At 38.5% G+C, this 23,936-nt stretch overlaps 1 protein-coding gene across 3 annotated transcripts in view; it reads left to right on the top strand.

Annotated features, from left to right (window-relative positions):
* LOC103002221 (cytochrome b5 reductase 4) overlaps window positions 1-23,936 on the top strand; it is an 85,173-nt gene that overhangs the window by 42,759 nt on the left and 18,478 nt on the right. For 2 of the 3 annotated variants that reach the window (XM_057527942.1, XM_057527944.1), the window contains exons 5-10: window positions 3,653-3,682; window positions 5,852-5,912; window positions 7,669-7,726; window positions 9,337-9,430; window positions 11,244-11,276; window positions 13,219-13,341. In XM_057527942.1, the coding sequence (XP_057383925.1) occupies window positions 3,653-3,682; window positions 5,852-5,912; window positions 7,669-7,726; window positions 9,337-9,430; window positions 11,244-11,276; window positions 13,219-13,341 (399 nt within the window). The remainder of the gene's footprint in view (window positions 1-3,652; window positions 3,683-5,851; window positions 5,913-7,668; window positions 7,727-9,336; window positions 9,431-11,243; window positions 11,277-13,218; window positions 13,342-23,936) is intronic. The other variant, XM_057527943.1, reaches the window with a different exon arrangement.

Genomic DNA, 23,936 nt, shown 5'->3' with positions numbered 1-23,936 from the left:
GGCCAGTGTTTGGTTTAAGTTAGTATTTGTTTTGTTTTCAGAGAGAAATGATTGTTTTTAAAGTGTTGTTTTAAAAATATTTATTTATTGATTTATTTGGCCGTGTCGGGTCTTAGTTGCAGCACGTGGGATCCTTAGTTGCAGCACGTGGGATCTTTAGTTGCGGCATGTGGGATCGAACCCAGGCCCCCTGCATTGGGAGTGTGGAATCTTAGCCACTGGACCACCAAGGAAGTCCTGAAAAATGATTTTTGAACATGTGTATATTTGTGTATAGGTAATACCAAATAAGGAAGGAGTGGTTAATCCCTCTGAGGATAGGACAAGAGTAGAAAATAACTAATAAATTGGAGAACTGAATAAAAAATGACAAGTATAGCCTTGAAAACAGAAAATACAAACTTCTAAAAATGCAGTATTTGCTGTGATTAGTTAAATGAATAGTGGAGAGAAAAACTGACCAGGAATAAGTAACTATATACTCTGGCACTTTTAGAACTTTTTAATCCTGGAATTTCTCAGAGTATGTGTTTGAACTATTAAACCTTTATTTTAATTCTGCTAGTAGACTACTTCTAGGATAAGGAGTAAACTTCTGGGCCTTGAAGTTTGAGAGATGTACAAAATTTGAAGATGATTCAGAAGATACTTAACATAGATAAATTAAGGAGAGTAAAAGAGAAGGATAGTTTAGAAATACATAAATTATTAAATTTTATAGAATTTGAGAAATGAGTTTATGACTTTGGAAACAAAACCAAGAATTAGGCCTCAGTTGTGTTATGAAGAGTTAGTTCTCTTTAGAGATGAGGAAGAATTTCTGGAGAAAAATGGTTATTAAACACATTGTAGAGAACCAGGGAGTCTTCTGGCCAGGCAAAGCAGTAAAGGGAACATGGAATGGTACACTTTGGATTTTGTGACTAAGATCCCTGGTAATAAGACGGAGCTCCTATCTGATGGTTACGTGACAACGTCCTTTTGGAGTGAGAAAGGAAGATGGGGTGTGTAGCTACGGATAAATATGACATTCAGATATGAAAGTGCAGTGTTTGTCTTCCTAGAATGTTTTTGTTCAGGGCCTCCTGACAAATGCATACATATTTTCAAAATGTAGCTAAAATACTATTTCCTCAATGAAGTCCTTTCAAATTCCAAGTAGCAATGCCCTCCCTCATCCCTGTGCTTCCATACCACCTTCTATATATCTCTTTTAAAACATTTATCATATCATATTGAAAAGACCATATTGAAGTTTTCAATTTAGTTCATTTAATTTTTTCAGTAATGCATTCACATGATTCCAGAATGAGAAGTGCCATGGTCATACCTTTGTCTCCCGCCTACCCTTTTCCCTCCTGTGCACAGATGCAGGTAACCGTGTTAGTGTGATCCTTCCAAATCATCTTTACGCATGTATAAGCAAACTGAACATATAGTCGTATTTTCCTAACTTTTTATCCAAAGCGTTTCATATTGTGTCACTACCCCTATTAAGATGATGGTCAACGGGTATTTGTTAAATGAGTGAGTATACTAGTAAGACAGGGTTTGTTTGTTGGTTGGTTTGCTTGTTTTTTAACTTTCCTCATCCCAGGGGCTCCTTCTGTGGCCCCACTTAGAAGAGGTCAACTAGATCGGGGTCACAATGAAAACCTGTCGCCAGCCCTCTTACCAAAGAAGAGTCGAGTGCTGAAAGATCACAGCTCCAGCCTTCTGCAGGACTCTGACCTTTCCAGAAAGCAGAGGCTCTGATCAGAGTAATGCAGTCTAACCAATATTATAAGAAGATGCACATTTTCTTGGCCATGGAGCCAACCAAATGATGGAATTACTTATCAAGACAGAATGTTAGATTTCTTGTTGGAGAGGAAAGTATCTCATGTGCCCAGAGTAACTCTGATGTAAATGTGCTTAATAGTAAAAAAAAAAATAGTCTCACTTATTTCTGTGACTCAGTTTTCAAAAAGAGTTACAAAAGTACACTAGTGGAGTTTTAAAGATATTTTAGATCATTTAGGTAGATGTTCTTTTCCTACTGGCACTTCTTGTATTAAAGAAAAAAAGACTCAGAAAAAAATGAATAACTTAGCAGGATCCGTAAAGTTCTGACAGGTTCAAATCAATTCACATCAGACAGGAAGTAATCATATGAGATGACATATTTTTTCCCTAGAAACAAATTCCCTGGGGACAAGTTTTCAAAATCTGTGAGCCTCTTAGATAAAAACAAGTTGTTTTACATGATAAATGAGATTCATCAAACTGCCAACTATGTTGTACACTGAAACTAGGTTTAATTTACTTATGTTACTGTGAGTTTGCTATTTGTTCTAAGATATTGATAAAACAAATGATCACAACTGCAGTAGCAAAGACAGATGAAATTATATGAAAGTAAGTCAGCAAGCAGGGACATCAGTGATCCCTTGCAAACTAATGACTAGATTTTCATCTGGCAGTTGAAAAACAAAGCTCATTTTGAGGCATAATTTAAATGGTGTTTAGGTCCTGTGTCTTTTCAGAAAGTATTATCTCTCACAATGGCATGTTAAGAAAAATGTCACTTAGTTTCAGGGGAGATGAAGTTTAATCTTGGCTTTGCTGCTAAAGAGCTCTGGGGTTCATTCAAGTCCTGACCTCTGATTTTCAGCCTTAAATGAGGGGAGCAGATGATAATTTGGTGTATGTTGTTAAGATCCCTTTCAGCTATGAACTTATTTCGGTAAAAAGGGGAAAATAAAAAGAATGGTTATCTGACCTCCTTAATCATGGGTATTTTATAGCATGTGAGTGAAGTGGTAGTAATTATGGGATCTCTGGTTGATTGAAAATCAGAACATAAAAAAATTTGAAAGCTTTGATATACGTACTTTGGTTTCTTTTTCTACAAAACAAGATGATGTCACCTTAGCAATTAATGTCTATCAATTTAGTTTACTACTTGAATATTTTGTGTTAGCTTGGCATTCTTTTTTTTTTTTTTTAAACTCTGGCAACTTGCTGAGGGTTTTATTTTGACATATGGTTATAAAACTTGTGTTGATCAAAATATAATATAGATTTGTGAGCTGGCTGCCATCCTGAAAGAAAACACCCATTAAATTTTTTTCTGGCTTGTACCCCTAATGATTGATTGCACTGATATACAAGTGAAAGTCTTAACATATTTTCAGCATTTTGGCCATTTAAATTTGGAGTAATAATAATCATTTTAACTGCTCACCTAGATAGGAAAGATAATAAGGTGTCTTTCTTTGGGTTAATATATATGTTTCATATATAAAGTGTAATCTAATAAACTTTGGATAGTTTTGACTAATTCAGAATATGATGACAAGGACAAAACTTGGGTCTTTATGTGCTTTCTAAAGAAATTAACTAAGATATTAGAACAAGAATGTCCAAAGGAGGAGGAAAAAGCCCAGTGAAATGGTAGACAAACGCCTGCAGAAATGGCCTGCAGTCTTCAGAGATGAAATTTCTTACTTAAAGCATAGGCCATCTGTTTATCAGCCTTATTTCTCTCCTCAGGCCTCGGAAGAAAGCCCTTCAAGAGGAGGGCTGTTATCTTTAACTCAATAATACTAACCGATCTTCTCTCTGATGTTACAATATTCTTACCTAACTTTTTTTCTAAACCACTGTACAGACTATCATGAGGAAAAGAAACTCTTAAACGGTAAGTCATATTCATTTATAGTAAAAAATGAATCATATTCACATAACTGTGTACAATATTGCCTCACAGAATTACTTGGGGTATTTAGATATTTTTTATATAAAGGATGTGTTTACTTGCCTAAGCTTAGAGGATTTGGCAGAGAACTTTGTAGATCCCTTATTGAAGCCCTCCTTTTTTTTAATCTTTATATATTGATGTTTTTATTTTATAGGATAGATTTTTTCACGAGTGTAATTACTGTTTACATTCTTTATATATATATATCTTTATTGGAGTATAATTGCTTTACAGTGTTATTAGTTTCTGCTGTACAACAAAGTGAATCAGCCATATGCATACATATATCTCCCCATATGCCCTCCCTCTTGAGCCTCCCTCCCACCCTCCCTTTCCCACCCCTCTAGGGGGTCACAAAGCATCGAACAGCCCTGACTCTTACCGTAGTCCCTTCTATAACATCCCTGAACATGTGTTCATCTGCCCTCAGCTTGAATACTCATCGTGACTAGGAGTTCCACCCTCAGAGGCCAGGCTGAATGTGTTCCTCCCTCAGGCACGGGTGCTCTTCCAGTGTCTACACAGATGCTGAGCAGCCAGCCTATTAATCTCCCCTCCTCTGGGCTCGGCGGCTCTGGCTTCCTCGGCCGCTCACTATGACTTGGAATTATGACTGACACTGCCGCTAACCCCCCAAAAAAGTTTGGTATGACACTTACGAAATGCACGGGGCTACTCTGACTGAACCGTATTACTAATGTATGTTTAAAAATTGGGGGTTTTTTTCTCCCTGTTTGCACAAGAAAGTTATAGAAATTCAGCTAATAAGCTGGATTGCCAGATGAATTACCTTTTCTTTTTTAACTAGAAAAGATTGTCTTATTGTAGACTACTTTATGCAATTTGTGATGTAACACCTGAAGTTGTTTGTCTGATAGTATCACTGATAGTATCTTTGGAGCTCTTCCGTGTTCTCAGAGTTTTCGAAAACAATGAGAAAACCAGAGCCTTGAAAATGCGATGTTGAGGACTTCCCTGGTGGCGCAGTGGTTAAGAATCCTCCTGCCAATGCAGGGGACACGGGTTCGAGCCCTGGTCCAGGAAGATCCCACATGCCGCGGAGCAACTAAGCCCGTGAGCCACAACTACTGAGCCTGCGCTCTAGAGCTCATGAGCCACAGCTGCTGAAGCCTGTGCGCCTAGAGCCCGTGCTCCGCAACAAGAGAAGCCACCTCAATGAGAAGCCCGCACACCGCAACAAAGAGTAGCCCCCGCTCGCCACAACTAGAGAAAGCCCGCATGCAGCAACGAAGACCCAGTGCAGCCAAAAATAAATTAAAAATTAAATCTTTAAAAAAATAAAAATAAAAATATAAAGTTTGATGCTGGGGCACATCCACAAGAATGTCTAAAATGAAAAAAGACAGAATGCCACGTGCCAGCAAGGTGGTGGAGCAACAGGGCTCCCACACACTTCTGGTAGAAAGTGTAAATTGGTATGACCACTTTGGAAAACTGGTTAGCAGTATTTACTAAAGCTAAACATACACATGTCCTATATACCTACCAGAAATGTAGATGGATGTTCTTTAAGAATGTATATGTACATGTACAAGAACATTTATAACAGCACTATACGTAATAGCTAAAAACTGCCCAAATGTCCATCAACAGGAGAATGAATAGATTCCGGTGTATGGTATGTTCATACAGTGTAGTAATACTCAGTAATAAAAAGGAACAAACTGCTGACGCATTCAGCATCCTGGATAAAATCTCAGAAAGCTCCAGACCTGATTTATTGTTTACTATTAATCATGCTGATTTGACATTAACTGAAACGTCTATAGAGCTGGACCAAAAAAGCCAGACCAAAAGAGAACATATTTTATGATTCCATTTTTTATAAAGGCCAAATGCAGGCAAAAACTAATCATGATGTTAATCAAGAGTGGTTACCCTTGGGGGAGGGGCGCTGAGTGGAAGGGGGCACAGGGAGGTGCTGGCTACAAGAGTATGTTTTACTTATGAAAATCCATTGAGTAGTACATTTATGACTTGTGTCCTTTTATAATATTTCAATAAGAAGTTTACTGAAAAGATGGGGGGAAAAAAGAAAAATGCTACATAGATGAACTGTAGCTATTTTGTTTGTTTTTCTTTGTGAAGGCATGCTTCCCAAGAGCCAAGTGACAGATCCACTTGCCAAAGAAGGACCTAGTTCTCCAAGGTATGCATTCTTGTTTTACTTTTTTTTTTTTTTAATTTATTTTATTTATGTATTTATTTATTTTATTTTTGGCTGTGCTGGGTCTTCGGTTCGTGCGAGGGCTTTCTCCAGTTGCGGCAAGTGGGGGCCACTCTTCATCGCGGTGCGGGGACCGCTCTTCATCGCGGTGCGCGGGCCTTTCACTATCGCGGCCCCTCCCGTTGCGGGGCACAGGCTCCAGACGCGCAGGCTCAGCAGCTGTGGCTCACGGGCCCAGCCGTTCCGCGGCATGTGGGATCCTCCCAGACCAGGGCTCGAACCCGCATCTCCTGCATTAGCAGGCAGACTCTCAACCACTGCGCCACCAGGGAAGCCCTTGTTTTACTTTTTTAAAGCTTAATTAGTTCGACACCAAAATATACACATTAAAAAAATGGCTCTAAGTTTGATTTATTGCTTATTATATTAATTATGCTTCTTTGACCCAAGAACTGCAGTGCCTCATTTATCAGGCATTGTTGGAGAATGAGCTGTTCCATAAATATGAATTTTTAACATAACTGAAGTTTAACCCATTTTAAACACCACAACTTTAAAAAAGAACTATTCAGAACTATTTTTTCTGATTATAAAATATACATTCATGGTAGAAAACTTGGAAAATACAGAGAAATACAAAAGAAAGTGATAAAATCAGTTGTAATCCCATCAACCCTGGATATAGACTCTTAATATTTGGTTTATTCCACACAGTTTATTCATGTCATACCTATTTCCATACTATTCTATTTTGATAATACGGTGTTACAGTATATTCTGTGATCAATTTCCTATGTCCTGAAAGATTCTGCAAAAGCATTTTTTGTCTGTATTCTATCATATGATGGCAATTGATGATAGAATATCCATAATTTATTCAACTATTCTATTTTTTGTGTGTCTAGTTTGCTTTATCAGTTTTTAATGGAAATCCTTCAAAATGTATTGTACCCTGTCTTAGTAAATTAAGCAATCCATATATGTTTTTGTTAATGATATTTCAGATGCCCTTAGGGTTATGTGTGTTATTTGTAGTCTTTCTCTTACCACCTTTCCCCCTATTGTGAGTCTGTAACAGCAGCTTCCGGCTCTACTTGCTATACCGGTTAAATTATTTCATATTCAATTTTAAGTTAAGGGCGTCAGGATACCTCCTAGCATTCACATTGGGGGCCTGTCTACAGGTAGTAAGTGCAAAAACAGAACCAATTTGATCAATAGCTATTACAAAACCGAAGACTTAGTTTTTCCTTAAGTTTTTACTGTTGACCGTTAAACATCCTTGGTGAGCTAATTTCTTGAGGAGTAATAATATATTTGTGAGAGGGAGGAGTGAAGGTTAATAAGCATGTCGATTTTGTCATGCTCCTTCAGAAAACATGTTGTGTTATTGCTCTGATAAAAGGAATTTTAGATGTGTAACCTTTATAAAAAGTGCCTTGTCAAGGATGTTGTTTGTTTTTATCCAAGTTGGAATACATGGAAGTATAAGTATTTTAAATTGAGAAATAATTGCTTTATTATTTATTTCATGGTAACACCACTGATTATTTAGAAAAAAAACTTTACCTAGAGAAATATATTTCTCACTGTAGATTTTGAACTATATGTTTTAAATCATGTATTCATTGTGTCATATTTTATATTTTTAAATTGTATATATTTTAAAATTATATATTTAATGATTTAATATATGTTACTGCACATGATTATTTATTCTTTTTAAAATATTTTACAGCTATGACTGGTTCCAAACAGACGCTTTAGTCACCATTGTCATATATACTAAACAGAAGGTAAACACATTTTTAAGATCAGAAAAAACAAAAAAGTAAACAACAAATGTTAGCTATGCGCAGGTGTACTTTTCTAAGAGCTCTTCTTGTATTAACTCACAGCAACTCTGTGAGGTAGATCCTTTCGTTACCCCTATTTTACAGATGAGGAAACAGAAATTAAGTACTTTACCCAGAGTCACACGGTAAGCGGCAGCTCTAGCGTTTTGAACCCAGGCAGGCTGGCTCCATGGTATGTGCTCTTAACAGCCATGCCAGAGCATCTTAGGGAGAAAATAGACTAGGAAGGAGCGTATTTTATGTGCTCTTCTGTGATTTTGTTTGTGTTGAAGCATAGATAACAGCAGTGAGAGTCCCAGTTTAACTTCACCATACGAACTAATTTCCCGCACTTAAATTGGAATTCAAGAGACAGGAGAGACTGTACTGCTGGAGCTTAGTATGCTTAAGCCACTAACGGGGTTCAGTAAATGCCCTCTGAAAACTAAAATTAAGGAGTTAATTCATTCACTAAGTATTTATTGAACCCCTGCTTCATTTGCAACACCATCGTAGAATTCAGGAATCTAATGATGGGCCAGATTCATAGAGACCGAACTCCCACCAGGCTTACAGTCCAGCTGGGAAATCAGATAAATAAGCAGGCAACTTACAGCATCTCCAGACACATCCTCCAGCAACTGGCAAGGTTCCCACACTTGAGGAACTGTGGAGATTTAAAGACATGTTCTGGCAGCTAGAAATTTCTGAGAATTCATGCTACTTCTGTAGTAGCAGAACCACATCTGAGCTGGTGAGTTCCTCCTACTCCTGCAGCAGGATTTGCTGGCTCCGCAGGAGTGACCAGCCTCTGCCTGAAAGAGCCGGGAGGCCCAGAGAGGCACTGCTTGTCCCGCCTTCCACTCCCTCTTGGTATTGTCTCCTAACCAAGCAGTCCTGAACCAAGAGGACAGGGCCTGGCGAGGTTGGGGTCTGTGTGCTCTCATTGGTGATATCAGTGAAGCACAGAGGATGGATGATTAAGGGAAGGGGGAAGGTTTCTACGTGGAATAATGTATTCGGTGTATGGTGTAAACGATAGGCACCAAAATAACTTGCACCAAAGCTATGTAGAAACTAGAGACGTCTAAAAATTTGTTAGTGAATTTATTATTATTATTATTTTTTTTGATAAGCTGAGCCTAAGAGGTTGTGTTATTTGCACAGTGTCACATAATAGTGGAAAGATAAAAATGAACGCAAATATCTTGGCTTCTTGTCTGATTCTAATTTTTTTCCAAATTATTTATCCAACAAATATTTGAGCACCTACTTGGTGCTGAGCAGTATTCTGAAGACAATATTCTGCCCCTTACACTTAGAGCGTAAAGACGAGTGTGTAAGGTAGACATTAAGCATAGACAAATGCATAGTTAAAATTGTGATATATGCTTTGAAGGAGAAGAACTGGGTTGTATGAGAGAGCAAAAAACAGGAATAATGTGTATTTAGCTTGTGGGTTCTGTAAATAAGTACCATATGAACTTCCACTGATCAGCTTAAAAGTATAGTAATAGGAGTTTGGTGAAAAGTTTACTTTTTAATCTTTCTCTTTTCGATTTCCATTTAAGGATATCAATTTAGACTCAGTAATAGCTGATCACCGGGATGATTCCTTTAGAGCAGAAACAGTTATCAGGGATTATTCATATCTTATACATATTGGTAAGTACCTTATTCTGTATTAATGGAAACAACTTTTGTTTCCTTTAGGTATAGTAGTTACTGGTGTAGAGTCTCGGTACCTATAATATTTTATGTGCCATTGTCATTTTGGTTTGTCATTTTTGATCTTTTTTTTCTGTTATTTCTTTATGCTAAGGAAAGCGCTAGCAAATGGCAGTACAACCTCACTTTTCCCAAGTTGAAACAATTAGGTGCGATCAAAATCAATAATCATATGAAATATTTGTTGGCCCAGCTTTGTAAGACTCTGTAACTTAATACCTATAAATAAATCTCCGGACGCCTGCCTGTCATGTGCTCCCGCTGAGTAGACATCACCAGGCGCTGTTCTATCGGCCTGTCTCTTGCCAGCCGCAAGGTTATACTGTACCCCTCAGCTGCCTGTCCCTTCATGGGCAAAGACCTACCATACACTTCACTTCTGTCTGTTTTGAGAGGTTACAGATCTATCAGGGGAAAGAAATCAGGACTAAAATCTAGAATCAAGGTAGCAGATTCTTAATCCATTTCTCACCCATAATGACTCTAGGAGTTCATCCTTTTCTCCTTTAAAGAAGGTAATGTTATTCTAGTTAGAAAGTAGAAATGAAACAAACCAAAACAGCGAGAAGAAAACTGTATTTTAAGCACACATTCTTATGTAAAGAACGTTTCATTTACTTTTGCAAAACAGAGACTGAAATTCTCCAGGCCTCAGATGACTCGAGATTCAGCTCATGGCTTTACCATATTAATGAAGGACCTTTAGTCCTGAATTTGATTGGAGTTGATAGATGTTTTTTCTTTCTTATTTTCCCCCCATTCATTAATCAACCTCAAATCTTAAACATTTCTTCTAGAAATACATGCTACCCTATTTTTTGCTAGCATAAGATCTAATATATATTGCCTCTTAGGGAGAGTTTTAATCAAAAACTCAGATGTCTAGAAAAGTATACATTATTCATTAGCTCTGTCATGATTTTTCTTTAAGGAAGACCTCTGTGTCAGCATTTATTATGTTTCAAATACTTTATGGCTAGTTCTGTTCACACTGTAGCTAACTGTGTCTTGCACACATGTAAAAAACAAACAAAAATTCCACAGTCAAAAATGTGAAACTCCTGGTTGCTAATATTAGATCAGAAGGACTAAAATAATGCAGAATTTTAAGTTCCACATAACTATATTAACACAGTGAACTTTAGAGCAGATGTTTGTAAAAATACTTCTTGCATCACCCTCTTCTGGAATGTAAGTTCCATAAGAGCAGGGCTTTTTCTCTTTTACTAACTGTGATAACTGTAACACCTGGAAAGTGCATAACACGCATAGATACCCAATGATTTTCTTTTTCAATAACTGAATGAATATTCAACTTAGAGAACAGTAAGAAAGGAAACGCTGAGCTAGACCCAGTCCCGGCCTGTATTCACACACGCACGTGCACACCCTGGAGTATGTGTGTTTCACGTGCTATCTCTCCCTGCCTTGCTCCCTTCTTGGTTTGTAGCATTGTCAATCTGGGACTATCCCTGCACCAGTGTGGGTTATCCACCTGTGGGCAACTGAGTATTTACTCCTTAATTAATAGGGAGAGAAATGGAAAAATTGAAGATACATATTTAAGTAATTTGTCTCAAAATATTGTATACAGTATTTTGGTTGTGTTCAGTTTCTTTCTTTTGATTTCTCAGGATATGTTTGAGAGATTTGAAATGGTGCATGAAAGAACCATTTAAATGATCTTATATGGTGTTTGTAGACCATAGGAACTGAAGCTGGATCTTAACTGAAATTTTTTTTTCTCCAGCCCTAAGTCATGAGATTCAGGAAGATTTTTCTGGTAAGCTACCAAAAATAATTTATCTTTGTACATATACACACACACATATATATACACACACACATGGAGGGGTGGACAACATTTATCTTATTATTCATTTGTATATTTTCATGTTGCAGACAAGGACATGATGTTTTCTATATAAGCAAATACGTTAATTTTTAAATGTACTCTTTTCCCTCTGGTTTCAGTTCCCCCCACGCCTTTTTTCTTTCCCCTTTTTCATCTCATCTCTTTGCCCTTTCCTTTTCCTCTCCTTAGAAAAAAAATTCCTGTCCCCATTCTTCCTTCCGGCCCTACTCCTGACATGCAGCTTGTAGAAATATACTTGACCAGACCAGACAAATTTTTCTTAGGTGTATATATTCAAATATTTAATATTGACAGAGCACATTAAATTATGAATATTTCTGCATGTAACTACACAATGTGGATTTTACACAGCTGTTTAGCAATAGAAGACTCATCAAAGAATGGTGGTTTCTTGTTTTTTGTTTTTCTTTAGCTTTATTGAAATATAATTGACAAAATTACAATATATTTAAAGATTTAAAGTGTACAACGTTATGATTTGATAAAGGTATATGCTGTGAAAAGATTCACACAATCAAATTAACACATCCATCACCTCACATATTTACCTTTGTGTGTGTGTGTGTATGCGTATGAACACAAGTTCTGTTGTCTTAGCAAATTTCAATTATACCAGACAGTGTCATCAACTGTTGTCACCATGTTATACATTAGATCCTCAGACCTTATTCATCTTGTAGCTGAAAGTTTGTACCCTTTTATCAAGCTCTCTCTATTCCCCCCTCCCCCTGCCCCAACTCCTGGCACTATTTTGCTACTCTCTGTTTCTATGAGTGTGACTTTTTTTTTTTAATTCCACATATAAATGATACCATGCACTATTTGTCTTCTCTGTCTTATTTATTTCATTTAATATAATGCCCTCTAGATTTATCATATGTCGTTGCAAGTGGCAGGATTTCCTTCCTTTTTTTAAGGCCGAATAATATTCCATTCTATATTCATATATACATGTGGTTTCTTGTTTTAAAGTACTGTCAGAGTACCTTACACCGGTTCTATACCTTCCCTTTTCTTTATACCATAGTAAGTTCTATAAATTGTATAAATTAATCTCTTTAAAGTCAAGGACTTCTTATGTTTGTTAAGCTTTAAATCAGTGCTCATTGAATTGATTTGATTAATCTGTGTTTAAAAGTTGTTACATTGCTACTGAATTATGTGTTTACAGTGAGGAAGGACAGATTGTTTCTAAAGACAAAAAGAAATATACTTTAGGTCTTTAAAAGCACATTCAATTCATAAAATTTAATCAATTTTAAAAGTTAATTTTATTATTGTACTCATGTATTCTAAACTATTTTAAACATTCAAAAATAAAAAGAGAATCTAAAAGATTTTTAATTATCAAAGATTGACATGCACTTTATTGGGATACATTCTCCTGAAGCTTTTTCCATGTTTATTAGGCTCAATATTGGTTTACTGAATTCACTCATAAGAACCCCTCAAATCCCAAGAAATGTTAAAAGAGTATAAATTAAATTTGCTTTTGTGGATCCATTCAATGGCTAATTTGTATATTTAAGTTTTTTTTTTTAAAGCTATGTGTTAATTAGTTGTCATGGCTCTATTTGAGCTTGTATGAAAACTAGCATTATGTATTAGTTTGACCCTTGATAAATTAATTTGAAAGAAGTTAATCTGAATCTAACATAAACTGGATTTAACACCATATAAGGCATAAACAATTTTGATGAACATGTACACAGAATTTTATTTATCTCACAAATGCTCAGTGTCATTCATATCTGATTGGGACATTTGGGTTGTTTGAGAAAGATTGGTTTAAAAGTAAAACCTTATATTTAGTATCAATGAATACAAATGGAATTTATCTTCTTTTCAGTGCGAGTTGTTGAGAATGTGGGAAAAATAGAGATTGTCCTGAAGAAAAAAGAGAATACTTCTTGGAAATGCCTTGGTCATCCCCTGGAGAATCATAATTCACTTATTCCAAAGAAAGATACAGGTAGGCTGTGCTATTATTTTGAGTCCTGGGTTAATGAAAATGTTGTGTCAGTGGCTCAGTTGTATCAGAGTTTGGAAGGCCACTTGCAGTGAGCCAAAGGGTCCTTGTATCTCTCTCTAAGGAGTTGAAAATGGACATTGTGTCTGTTATCCTCCTTTTTTTTTTAAGCAGAAATTAAATTTCTGACTCTGCTATCTAATGTTTAGACATAACAAAGGTCATTTGGTAATGATACCTAAATGTAGAAACCCACTCAAACTCTTGTCCAACCATTCACTCCTTGAGGGTTTTTTTTTTCTAAAAGGTTCAGAAACAAGTTAAGTTTATGCCTTGTGGGCACATCTAGATTTTTTTCTGTTAGAGAAGGCACATTTACTGTCTCTCTGCTTACCTAAACCAGTTTCTGAGTTTATTCCTAAAGGATGATACCATTCATTTCCTTCCTTTCTTTATTTTTTAAAGCTTTTTATGTAACTATAACATTTATAGGCAAAGGTGCATATTACAAGTGTTCTACTTGATGAATTTTCACAAAGTGAATGCACTCCATATTTTCTCTTTGGAAACTGGTAGGATTTGCCTCTTCCAAGTGTTTTGAAATTTCACAGTTTGATGTACCTTAATGGGGGGGTCTGCTTTCAACTTCTGTGCCGAATGTTCATCTTTTTTTGCTAATATTTCCATTACAGAAACTTAAGACCCTCAGGCCTGCGGAATACTGATATTTCTTCCCTCCATGGTCTGTTCTTACTTTTTAGAAATAGTCTTACTTTAAGCCTTCTTAACCAGTTCTCTAATTATCTTGTCTTTTCTCTCTCATTTTCAATTTTGTCCTTTTCTTCTACTTTTTGGGAGATTTCTTCCGCTGTGTCTTCCAGCTCTGCTGTTGTGATACTCATTTCTACTCTCATATTTTTAACTTTGGAGAACTCTTTTGATTTTTGTTCCTTTGTTTTAGCATCCTATTTTCTATCTTCTCTTTTTAAGAATTATAGTGTTTGAGAGTTTTTGTCTCCCTGTGTAGCCTCTGTTCCTACAGTTTGTTTATTTTGGTCTGTCTTTCATATTAGATGCTTTCTTTGAATGTCTGCTGATCCTTGACCATCTGCTCGTATTTCAGGGTGGAACTCTAAAAGCTGATTGGAAACTCTGTGCATGTGGGTGTGGCTTGTTGACAGTAGTATTTACTATGTGGCTGGATGGTTTCTTCGGGAAAAGTCTGATGCCAGTATTTTGTCAGAGTCTCTCGGGTAAACAGTCTTCTACCCCGCATCCAGCATTTCAGAAGTTATATGGGAAAAGAAGGCTGGGATATCTGTAAACTTAATTTCCTTTTTTTTTGCCTAGTATACTATATTAGTCTACTAAGGCTGCTGTGAAAAAGTACCACAGACTTGGTGGCCTAACAACAGAAAGTTATTTTCTCACAGTCTGAAGGCTAAAAGTCTGAGACTAAGGTGCTGGCAGGGTTGACTTCTCCTGAGGCCCCTCCTTGGCTTACAGATGGCTGTGTTCACGTGGTCTTCCATCTGCGTGTGTCTGTGTCCCTATTGCCTCTTCTTATAAGGACGTCAGTCACATCGGATTAGGGACCACCCTAATGACCTCATTTTCACTTACTTTTTAAAATACCCTGTCTCCAAATATAGTCACTTTCTGGGGTACTGGGGGTTATGACTTTAATGTTGAAAATTGAGGGGGACACAGTTCAGCGTATAACATATACCCAATCTAGAGACCCTTTGTTTTGCCCTCTACGGAGAGAGCAAAATTCTGATATTTTGCCAGAATAGGAGAGAATCAGTCATGTGGCCGTGTGAAGTAGGAGAGGAGTTCAGAAAGCGGGGGAGGCGGCATCTAGGCTTCTTAAATGAACTTTCTTCCAGAAAGTGGTTTTAGCTCTGCCTTCACTCTGATTCTAGAGATACTTGGTCCTGCCAATTTCTGAGCCTCAAAGGGATCTCATATTACAGATGGGTTGATTCTTGGCTTTTTGTTTGTCTAGCTTCGGATTTAGCTTTACGGAGTCTACTGAGTCAGTTACCAGTCGTCTCTTTGCTTTGTCAGCTCCCAAACTTCTGTTGCTTTTTTATTTCTGTTCTTATTGTCCTTGCAGGCTAGGCCTTAAAAAAACAACCACACACACAGAAAAAAAAAACATCTTTGCTGTTATTTTAGGGAGGTGTTAGAAGAAACTAACTGCATGTATTCAGTTTAGCATCTTTAAATATTTAAAATTATAAGAATGTATTTGTGGATAGTATTTTAATTTTCAGAAAAGTATCACGTGGCTGTATTTTGAGTACATACTGTGTGTAGAAGGCTATTTTAGGTATTGTGATACGAAACAAATAAAAGGCATCGGAAATTATTTTCCCAGGCGGAAGAAAGGACATACACAAACATGAGACTGAAGAATACTTGTATCAAGAAATAGGCCAGTAAGAGCAAGTTACATAGTGCAAACTTGAATGTATTCTAAGGTTACCTTAAGTGAACAAACAGATGCAGATGAATTTGACCTTAAATGACTCTCCATGAATGAAGGAGGTGAATATCAAGCAATGTTTTGAAAGTGGCTTTAAAAAAAACCCCAAAAAACTATGAAGGGCTTTCCAGGTATAATTACTGGGTACTTATTGTGCCAGACCTTTTGCAAGTGGTAGAGAAAGAAAATGTAAGCCATATGTGGGAAAGTTCAAATAGAGTCATTTTCCCAGAGCAGGAGATCTCAATTGTGTGGTATAAGGTAGGGAGAGAGAACATAGAGGAATAACTGAGTGATGTAGCAGATCAGAAGAGAATAGGTAGAAGACAGTGAAAATGAAAAGAGGTATTATTAAAGTGAAGTCTGTTGCCCTGAAATTATCCGACTCTCTAGTAATTGGAAAATCATAGCAAACCAGGTAAAAACTAAGTCCTAGAAATAAATGATGCTGAGAACCCAGGCTGACCTCCATTTGGAAATAGAATGAACATTGCTCAAGTATTCTTTTCTATAATTTCCTGAGGCTTTCCATGAACTCTTTCATCCCTGCCATAAATTTTGGCTTGAATCATGAACCACCGTAGTTCGCTTTAGCTTTCTTGTCTGAAATTAGAGCCATACATGTATTTTTCAGTGAATTAGATTTTCCACTTTGGAAAATGACTCAGAGTTCAGGGTTTTTTTTTTTTTTAATTTGTTTGACAGAATTAGCATAGATAATTTCTTCTTTGTCCTTTCTCTTCCTTAAATCATGACAAAAACTATAGGTTAGTTTCCGCACTAGCAAAGCTGAATACTTACATGATCAGAGTATTATGATTAACTTGCTGTCAGTAGCTTCAAATGTTCAGTCTATCACGTGGCTCCTTGGTTTTCAAGGAGGTTTTCATGCTGGCTTCCTCTTAGTGAAATTTCTTAGTTTAAAAATTTAAGTTTGAAAATAAGCATGTAAGTTGAAGACTTAGTGCACTACCTTCTCATGTCATTTCTAGAATTTACTTACACAAAAGATTCAAATATAGCAAAGAACATAATCAGAGAAGAGAAACTACTTCGTTTTTACCTTTAATCCAGCTGTAATAGTTAGTAAATTAAATTATATGACTAGAACCAAACTACCATTTGTAACTTGGGCGCTTCCAATTATTTTCTTCTTCCCAAAGATGAATAGATGAAGATTATGAGTGAGTAGTTGTGTGTGTGTATGTGTGTGATGACTAATGAACTTGTGTCTATTAAGAGTCAGAAGCTAATAGATAATTGGATTGCTATTTCTGTATCCAACCTAAAGTTTATTTTAATTGTGATTGCCTTTAATATGGGGACTTAGATCACCAGACAAAGGCAGTTATACAGATTTGCCAACGAACAACTCAGTAAATGAATATTGGGATACAAAATTATAAATAAGATTTTAAAAAATTGTGTCGTAATTGTGATATGTCAGCAGCTATTTATAAACCTCTAGGTTAAATATATATAGAATCTATAACTGTCCTTATAATTCAAGTTGAACTGTGTATGAAATCACTGATATTTATTTTTTAACCTAAGAAAATGGCAGTTTCTCATTATTTGAACTATACTTTCATCAGGGCTTCCTAACTGCTAACACCACACCTGCGCGCGTGCACACACACTGAAGTACTGTCTGTAGGTGTAAATGTGCTTGTCAGCACTCTGTGAGCAGTCACTTAATTGAGGCTTTCTGTGGCGCCTGTGATTCTGCAGGCAAGCTGTTCGCTGCCACAGGGAACAACAGCTCTCGTTGCAGGTGTAGAAAGAACCACCCTCACCCCTCCCCTCCCCTTCCTTGCCTGTGCATCCATGTTTCTTTGCTGCCTAAAACAAGCATTCAGAATGACTGGAAAAGAAAAGAATATTGTGGATAGCAAATAGGAACTTCACTGTGCTTTGTTCTCTTAAATTGTCTGCTCGGCCCAGCAGGTGTAAAGTCGTTGCTTGCACAGTAACTGTAAGATGCTTTGGCATTTTGCTGTCTTCTTCTTACTTCTAGCGGAATGGCCTGAATAAGAAGAAACACAGAATAGATGGGGCAGGCTGTAAAGGAGTAAGAAATTATGTACTATACTAAAAGATAGAATAGAAAAAGTTTAAAAACTTCGAATTCAGGCAGTTCAGGCACTTCAGTGTATAATGTTGGCTGAATTATTAGTTATGGAACCGAGGAAAAGTGATAAGCACAGAAATGTTCAAATCTAGTGACAACCTTGCTATGATGTGGACCCCGTTGTCTAAGGGCCCCATTGAATTTAGTCTTGGAGAAAGAGCTTCCTTTCTCCTAACTTAATGCTAATATTTAACTCTATAAAATCCTCACTTTGAAAGAAGGATTCAGCTCACATCAGTCTAGGTGAGGTAGTAAAAGACCTGAATACACTTTAGGTATATATATTTTTTTTCTTAAAATAATTTTTTATGTCTTTTTTAATAAATTTATTTATTTAATTTATTTTTGGCTGCGTTGGGTCTTTGTTGCTGCATGCGGGCTTTCTCTAGTTGCGGCGAGCGGGGCCACTCTTCGTTGAGGTGTGCAGGCTTCTCATTGCGGTGGCTTCTCTTGTTGCGGAGCACGGGCTCTAGGCACACGGGCTTCAGTAGTTGTGGCTCGCGGGCTCTAGAGTGCAGGCTCAGTAGTCGTGGCACACGGGCTTAGTTGCTCCGTGGCATGTGGGATCTTCCCGGACCAGGGCTCAAACCCGTGTCTCCCTGCTGTATGAACTGGCTGACCCCGGCTGTATGAACTGTGACAGATTCTGTAAAGGAAAAACTCAGATTTTTCCTGTGTAGGAAAAAAACTCACTTCCTCCCTACTGTCTTTCTCTCCTATGTGTCTCCTTTACTGTTTACACAGAACGCTTCACTTCTGACACTTCTGGTCCCAAATACCTGGAGATTTTCCTCCACAGCAGGCAGTTCTTTGCAGTGCCAGCTGCTGTCTTGCAAGTTAACTCAGTTCTGACACTGTCTACCTGGAGACACCATCGGATCCCACAGGTTAAGGGCTCAGTCCCACATGATCCCTCCCCCCGTCCCCCAAAACACACACACACTTCAGACGCCAGTGGCAAGCCCAGGTTACCACCTGTCCTTCTGACCAACTGGCTATAGATGGGAGGTTCCAAAGACCCCTTCCCTGGGCTTGATTAATTTGCTAGAGTCGGTCACATATGATAAAGGATACAGATGAATATCCAGACGGAAGAGATGCAGAGGGTGAGAGAAGGTCTGGGAGGGTCCTGAGCACAGGAACGTCTGTCCGTGGGGAGCTGAGGTCTGTCACCCTCCCAGTGTTGATGTGTTTGCCCACCTGGAAGCTCTTTAAACCCCCTGCTATTGGGATTTTATGGAGGTTCCTCATGTAGGCATGATCAGTTATTAACTTCATTTCCATCCCCTCTCCCCTCTCCAGAGGGTGGGACGTGGGGCTGGAAATTCCAAACTTCTATCATAGCTGAGTCTTTCTGGTGACCAGCGCTCATCCAGGAGCCCACCCAGAGTCACCTCATGAGAGCAAAAATGTTCCTGGTTCTCTTATTACTTAGGAATTTACAAGGGTATTAGGAATCCCGTGTTAGAGATGAGGGTCAAAGACAAATACAGTGGTTCCCCCCTTATTTGTGGTGTTGCTTTCTGAGGTTTCACTTACCGCAGTCAGTCGTGGTCCAGAAATATTAAACGAAAAATTCCAGAAATAAACAATTCATAAGTTTTAAATTGTGCACCATTCTGAGTAGTGTGATGAAATCTCAAGGCGTCCCGCTGGGGACGTGAATCATCCCTTTGTCCAGCGCATCCCACCCGTTAGTCACTTGGTAGCCATCCGGGTTATCAGATCAGCTCTCGCGGGATCACAGTGCTTGTGTTCAGGTCACCCTTATTTTACTTAATAATGGCCCCAAAGCGCAAGGGAAGTGATGCTGGCAATTCCAGTATGCCAGAGAGAAGCCAGAAAGTGCTTCCTTTAAGTGAAAGGGTGAAAGTTCTTGTCTTAATAAGGAAAGGAAAAAAAAAATCAAATTATGAGGTTGCTAAGATCTACCATGAGAACAAATCTTCTCTGTGAAATTGTGAAGAAGGAAAAAGGAATCCGTGCTAGTTTTGCTGTTGTACTTTAAACTGCAAAAGTTACTGCCACAGTTCATGATAAGTACTTAGTTAAGATGAAAATGGCATTAAGTTTGTACGGTAAGATATTTTGAGGGAGACAGACCACATTCACATAACTTTTATTATGGTATATTGTTATAATTGTTCTATCGTATTATCAGTTATCGTTGCTAATCTCTTACTGTGCCTAATTTATAAATTACAACTGTATAATGTGTACATATATATAGGAAAAAACCAGAAGTTTCAGGCATCCGCTGGGGGCCTTAGGATGTATCCCCCATGGATAAGGGGGAACTACTGTGTAAAGAACAAGAGATGTTCCTAGTGTTCTTATCACTTAGGATATTATAAGAATTTTAGGAACTCTGTGCCAGGAACCGGGGGCAGAGGCCAATATAAAGATTTTCTCTTATCTCACAGCCCAGCCCCTGGTCTCTGGCCGTGAACCATTTATATCAAATGATACACAGCTAAGAAGAAACCGGTGCTTTACTAGAATCTCATTCAGTCATTAATAACTCTCCAGTCCATCACCACATCATATGAAAAATGTCTCCCAGGGCAAGGCCCCTCAAGTGTGCAGAGGCTTTCTATTCAACCTTAGGTTCCAGAAACAGGAGTGGTCTCAGCAACATATGGCTTCACCCTTTCAGGCATCTTATAAAATTGAGCTAAGAGACAATATCATGTCTTGCTCTGAGCCTCTTCCAAGGTGTTAATGTAATACTGGATGTCCCTCCTTACATAACCCAGATTCTAAATGGAATGTCTATTGAATTGAATGGCTGTAGGTTGTGGGCTTTTCTGCGTGGACATATCTAGGTATGTATATCAATATATTTTTAAGTATTGTAGATGTTCGTATTGATGTTTGGGGTTATTTATTTTCCATTGGAGCATTTTTTAAGTGTGTAGTTCCACTAACTGCTTGCCCTATGTTGGTTCAGGAAGATCTTAGAGGAAGACATGAGTAAAGGTAGATTGCCAATTAGGAGGTAAGTAAATCATACAGGTTTCCCCACTATCCAAAAGTAGAGCCTTCCTATGGAATCTTTCATAAGTGGAAATGGTGTAAAGGGAAGAAGCAGCTACCCTAGGACACATCTAGCTCACGGATGCACAAGGTAAACTGAGACAAAGCGCAGATGCTCACAGGCACAGTTCAAAGTTATGGCGGCTTGATGCTGAGATGCTGAGTGTAGTTCCCGGGGAAGGAGCTTGGGGTGCCACTCTCTCTGCTCGGGGTGCACGCCGCCTCCGTAACAGCTCACTGCAAGACAAACGCTGAATGCTATTTTCCCTTTTCACCGTTTTTCATAAAAGTGAACATCCTCTTTGGATTTCTTTCAGTTAGGAAAAACAGGTACTAATGTAGATTTTTCATAGAAGATAAGTGGCGTAAAGGGAAATTTCGAAAAGCGGGGGACACCTGTATTTAGGTAATTGAAAGTAGTAAAGAGTGCTAAGAAAAGCTGTGGTTGCTCAGAACGGTAGGAATCGGGGATGTTGAAGAAGAGATGTACCTGGGATGGATGGTGACTTGCTGAACTGGTTCCTTAATTTGGACATTAAATAGTTAGTAGGGAGTTGTAAAGGGTGGAGGGATAATCTATAAACATTTATGCTTGAGCTGATGTGGTCAAAATAAGGAGGAAGATGCTAAAGAATGATGTACTGTTCTAGAACGATGATTCTCAAACTTTTTGAACAAGGCCTATCAGTTGAGGCGAGAAGCTCTCATAACTTGTTGCCCCATCCACATCTTCTCAAGCGACTCTGTGATCTTGGGCAAGCTGTTTAACTTCTGTAAGCCCCTGCTTCCAGCAGGGAAAATGAGAGTGGATAGGTGCTTTAATAGTGTACTGGGGGGGGGGGGCTTCCCTGGTGGCGCAGTGGTTGAGAGTCTGCCTGCCAATGCAGGGGACACGGGTTCGAGCCCTGGTCTGGGAAGATCCCACATGCCGCGGAGCAACTAGGCCCGAGAGCCACAACTACTGAGCCTGCGCGTCTGGAGCCTGTGCTCCGCAACGGGAGAGACCGCGATAGTGAGAGGCCCGCGCACTGCGATGAAGAGTGACCCCCGCTTGCCGCAACTAGAGAAAGCCCTCACACAGAAACAAAGACCCAACACAGTCAAAAATAAATAAATAAATTTTTTTAAAAAAGTAAAATGTTTCATCAATGCAATAATTCAGATGTTTCCTCTAAAGCCACTAAGAAACTTATTAGAAAAAAAAAAAAGTGTACTAGGGGGAATTCGGGTGGTTAGGACTCTGCACTTCCACTGCAGCGGGCACAGGTTCCATCCCTGGTGTGGGAACTAAGGTTCTGCATGCCGTGTAACATGGCCAGAAAAACAAAAAGTGTACTAGGAGCAAGAAGGAGCTGCAGGACAGGGTGAAGGCAGTATGGACTCCCAGTCCAGTGCTCTCTTTCACGTCTCTCTCCCACTGAGCTTTGTCTTTATTTTAGCCTGTGAAAGTCTACTCTTTAGAAGGAAAGCTATAGTTTCTTTTCAACAAGAAGAAAAAAGGATACCCAAATTATCATATTATCCTCAGCATTTCAGTGTCACGCCGAATGCCTCAATATTATATGTATGTTATTAAAAGAAGTTAATGTGGGATTAACAGATACACACTACTGTATATAAAATAGGTAAACAACAAGGACCTCTACTACATAGCATAGGGAAATATATTCAATATCTTGTAATAACCTATAATGGAAAAGATCCTGAAAAAGAATGTGTGTTTTTGTGTGTGTGTGTGTGTGTGTGTGTGTGTGTGTGTGTGTATAACTGAATCACTTTGCTGTACACCTGAAACATTGAAGATCAACTATACTTCAATAAAAAAATAAAGATTAAAAAAAAAAGAAGTGAGGTTTCTGGGCAGACAGTTTTCTGTCTTATGTTTTTGTTTCACCATCTCATATTTATTTTCAGTTTCTCATTTTCTTGTATAATTATGCTTATAAAACCAAAAACCTGACACTTCAATACAGGCATTATCCAGACTGAAGTCGTCAGTGCATCTGCTTTGTACTCCTTTTCCCCCATTTTTCAGGCCCATGCCTGTGACGCTTCTCTCCTCAGTGCAACTGAAAGACGAAAACATTCTTAAATTTTCCATAAGACTTTTAGACCCTATTGTTAGCACGTCCTTGTGAAATTATGGCAGTTTTATTATTTTATCGGTAAGATGTTGAAATTATCTCAGTGGTGTTAAATAGCCGGAATACTGTGTTAATTCTCTAACAAGGAAAGCCAGTCAATCACTGGAACCCAGAGTTTCCTTGTGTTTTAAGTATAGTCAAAGAGGTGCATACTTACTCTAGCAAATCCTTTCTGGTAAAGGCTAGAGGTGAAATTGTCAGGCGGGGCACCTGCCCTGGACTCCGTGCTTGGAGGAAAACACAAGGGCTCTCCTCCAGCCGCACGGCTCCCACAGGATGAGGAGTGTGCAAGGTGAAGAATCATCCACCTGGAGTTCAGGCGCTTTCCTTCACCACTGCACTCCAGGTATCTGGAACCCCAGAATTCCCTGCCCAAATGGCCCCAGATCCGCTTCTGTCCAAGAAGTGGCCAAGGCTGTTTATGGAGAGAGCAAGTAGTTGAGCCTTAACATATGGGCTGGTGCGCCCACACCTGCACAGGGCTCCACTCAGGGTCAGACAGTGGGGCTGAGAAGAGGGGGGTCAGGCCATAGGCAGTCAAGGGGGTGCAGCTCTCATCCCTCCACCATCTTCCTGCGCGGAACTCTGAGGAGTTCAAGAATCCTGAATTCGAGCCTAGCCTTCTAGGACATTATGAAAGTATATTTCACGGTACAGCGTAGAACATATTTTATTTAGCAGTTATTTGTCTGATTTATAACTTTCACGTATTTAGACATATAGATGGGGGTCTCATATTGTATTACCACTCTGGGTCCCAGGAAGGTCTAGAGGAAGGAATAAGGAGATCGTTTGA

Source organism: Balaenoptera acutorostrata, chromosome 14 (genome assembly GCF_949987535.1).
Source record: "Balaenoptera acutorostrata chromosome 14, mBalAcu1.1, whole genome shotgun sequence".
Taxonomy (NCBI): Eukaryota; Metazoa; Chordata; class Mammalia; order Artiodactyla; family Balaenopteridae; genus Balaenoptera; species Balaenoptera acutorostrata.
Note: the sequence above shows the minus strand (reverse complement) of the source record. Positions and strands in the feature narration are given on the sequence as shown.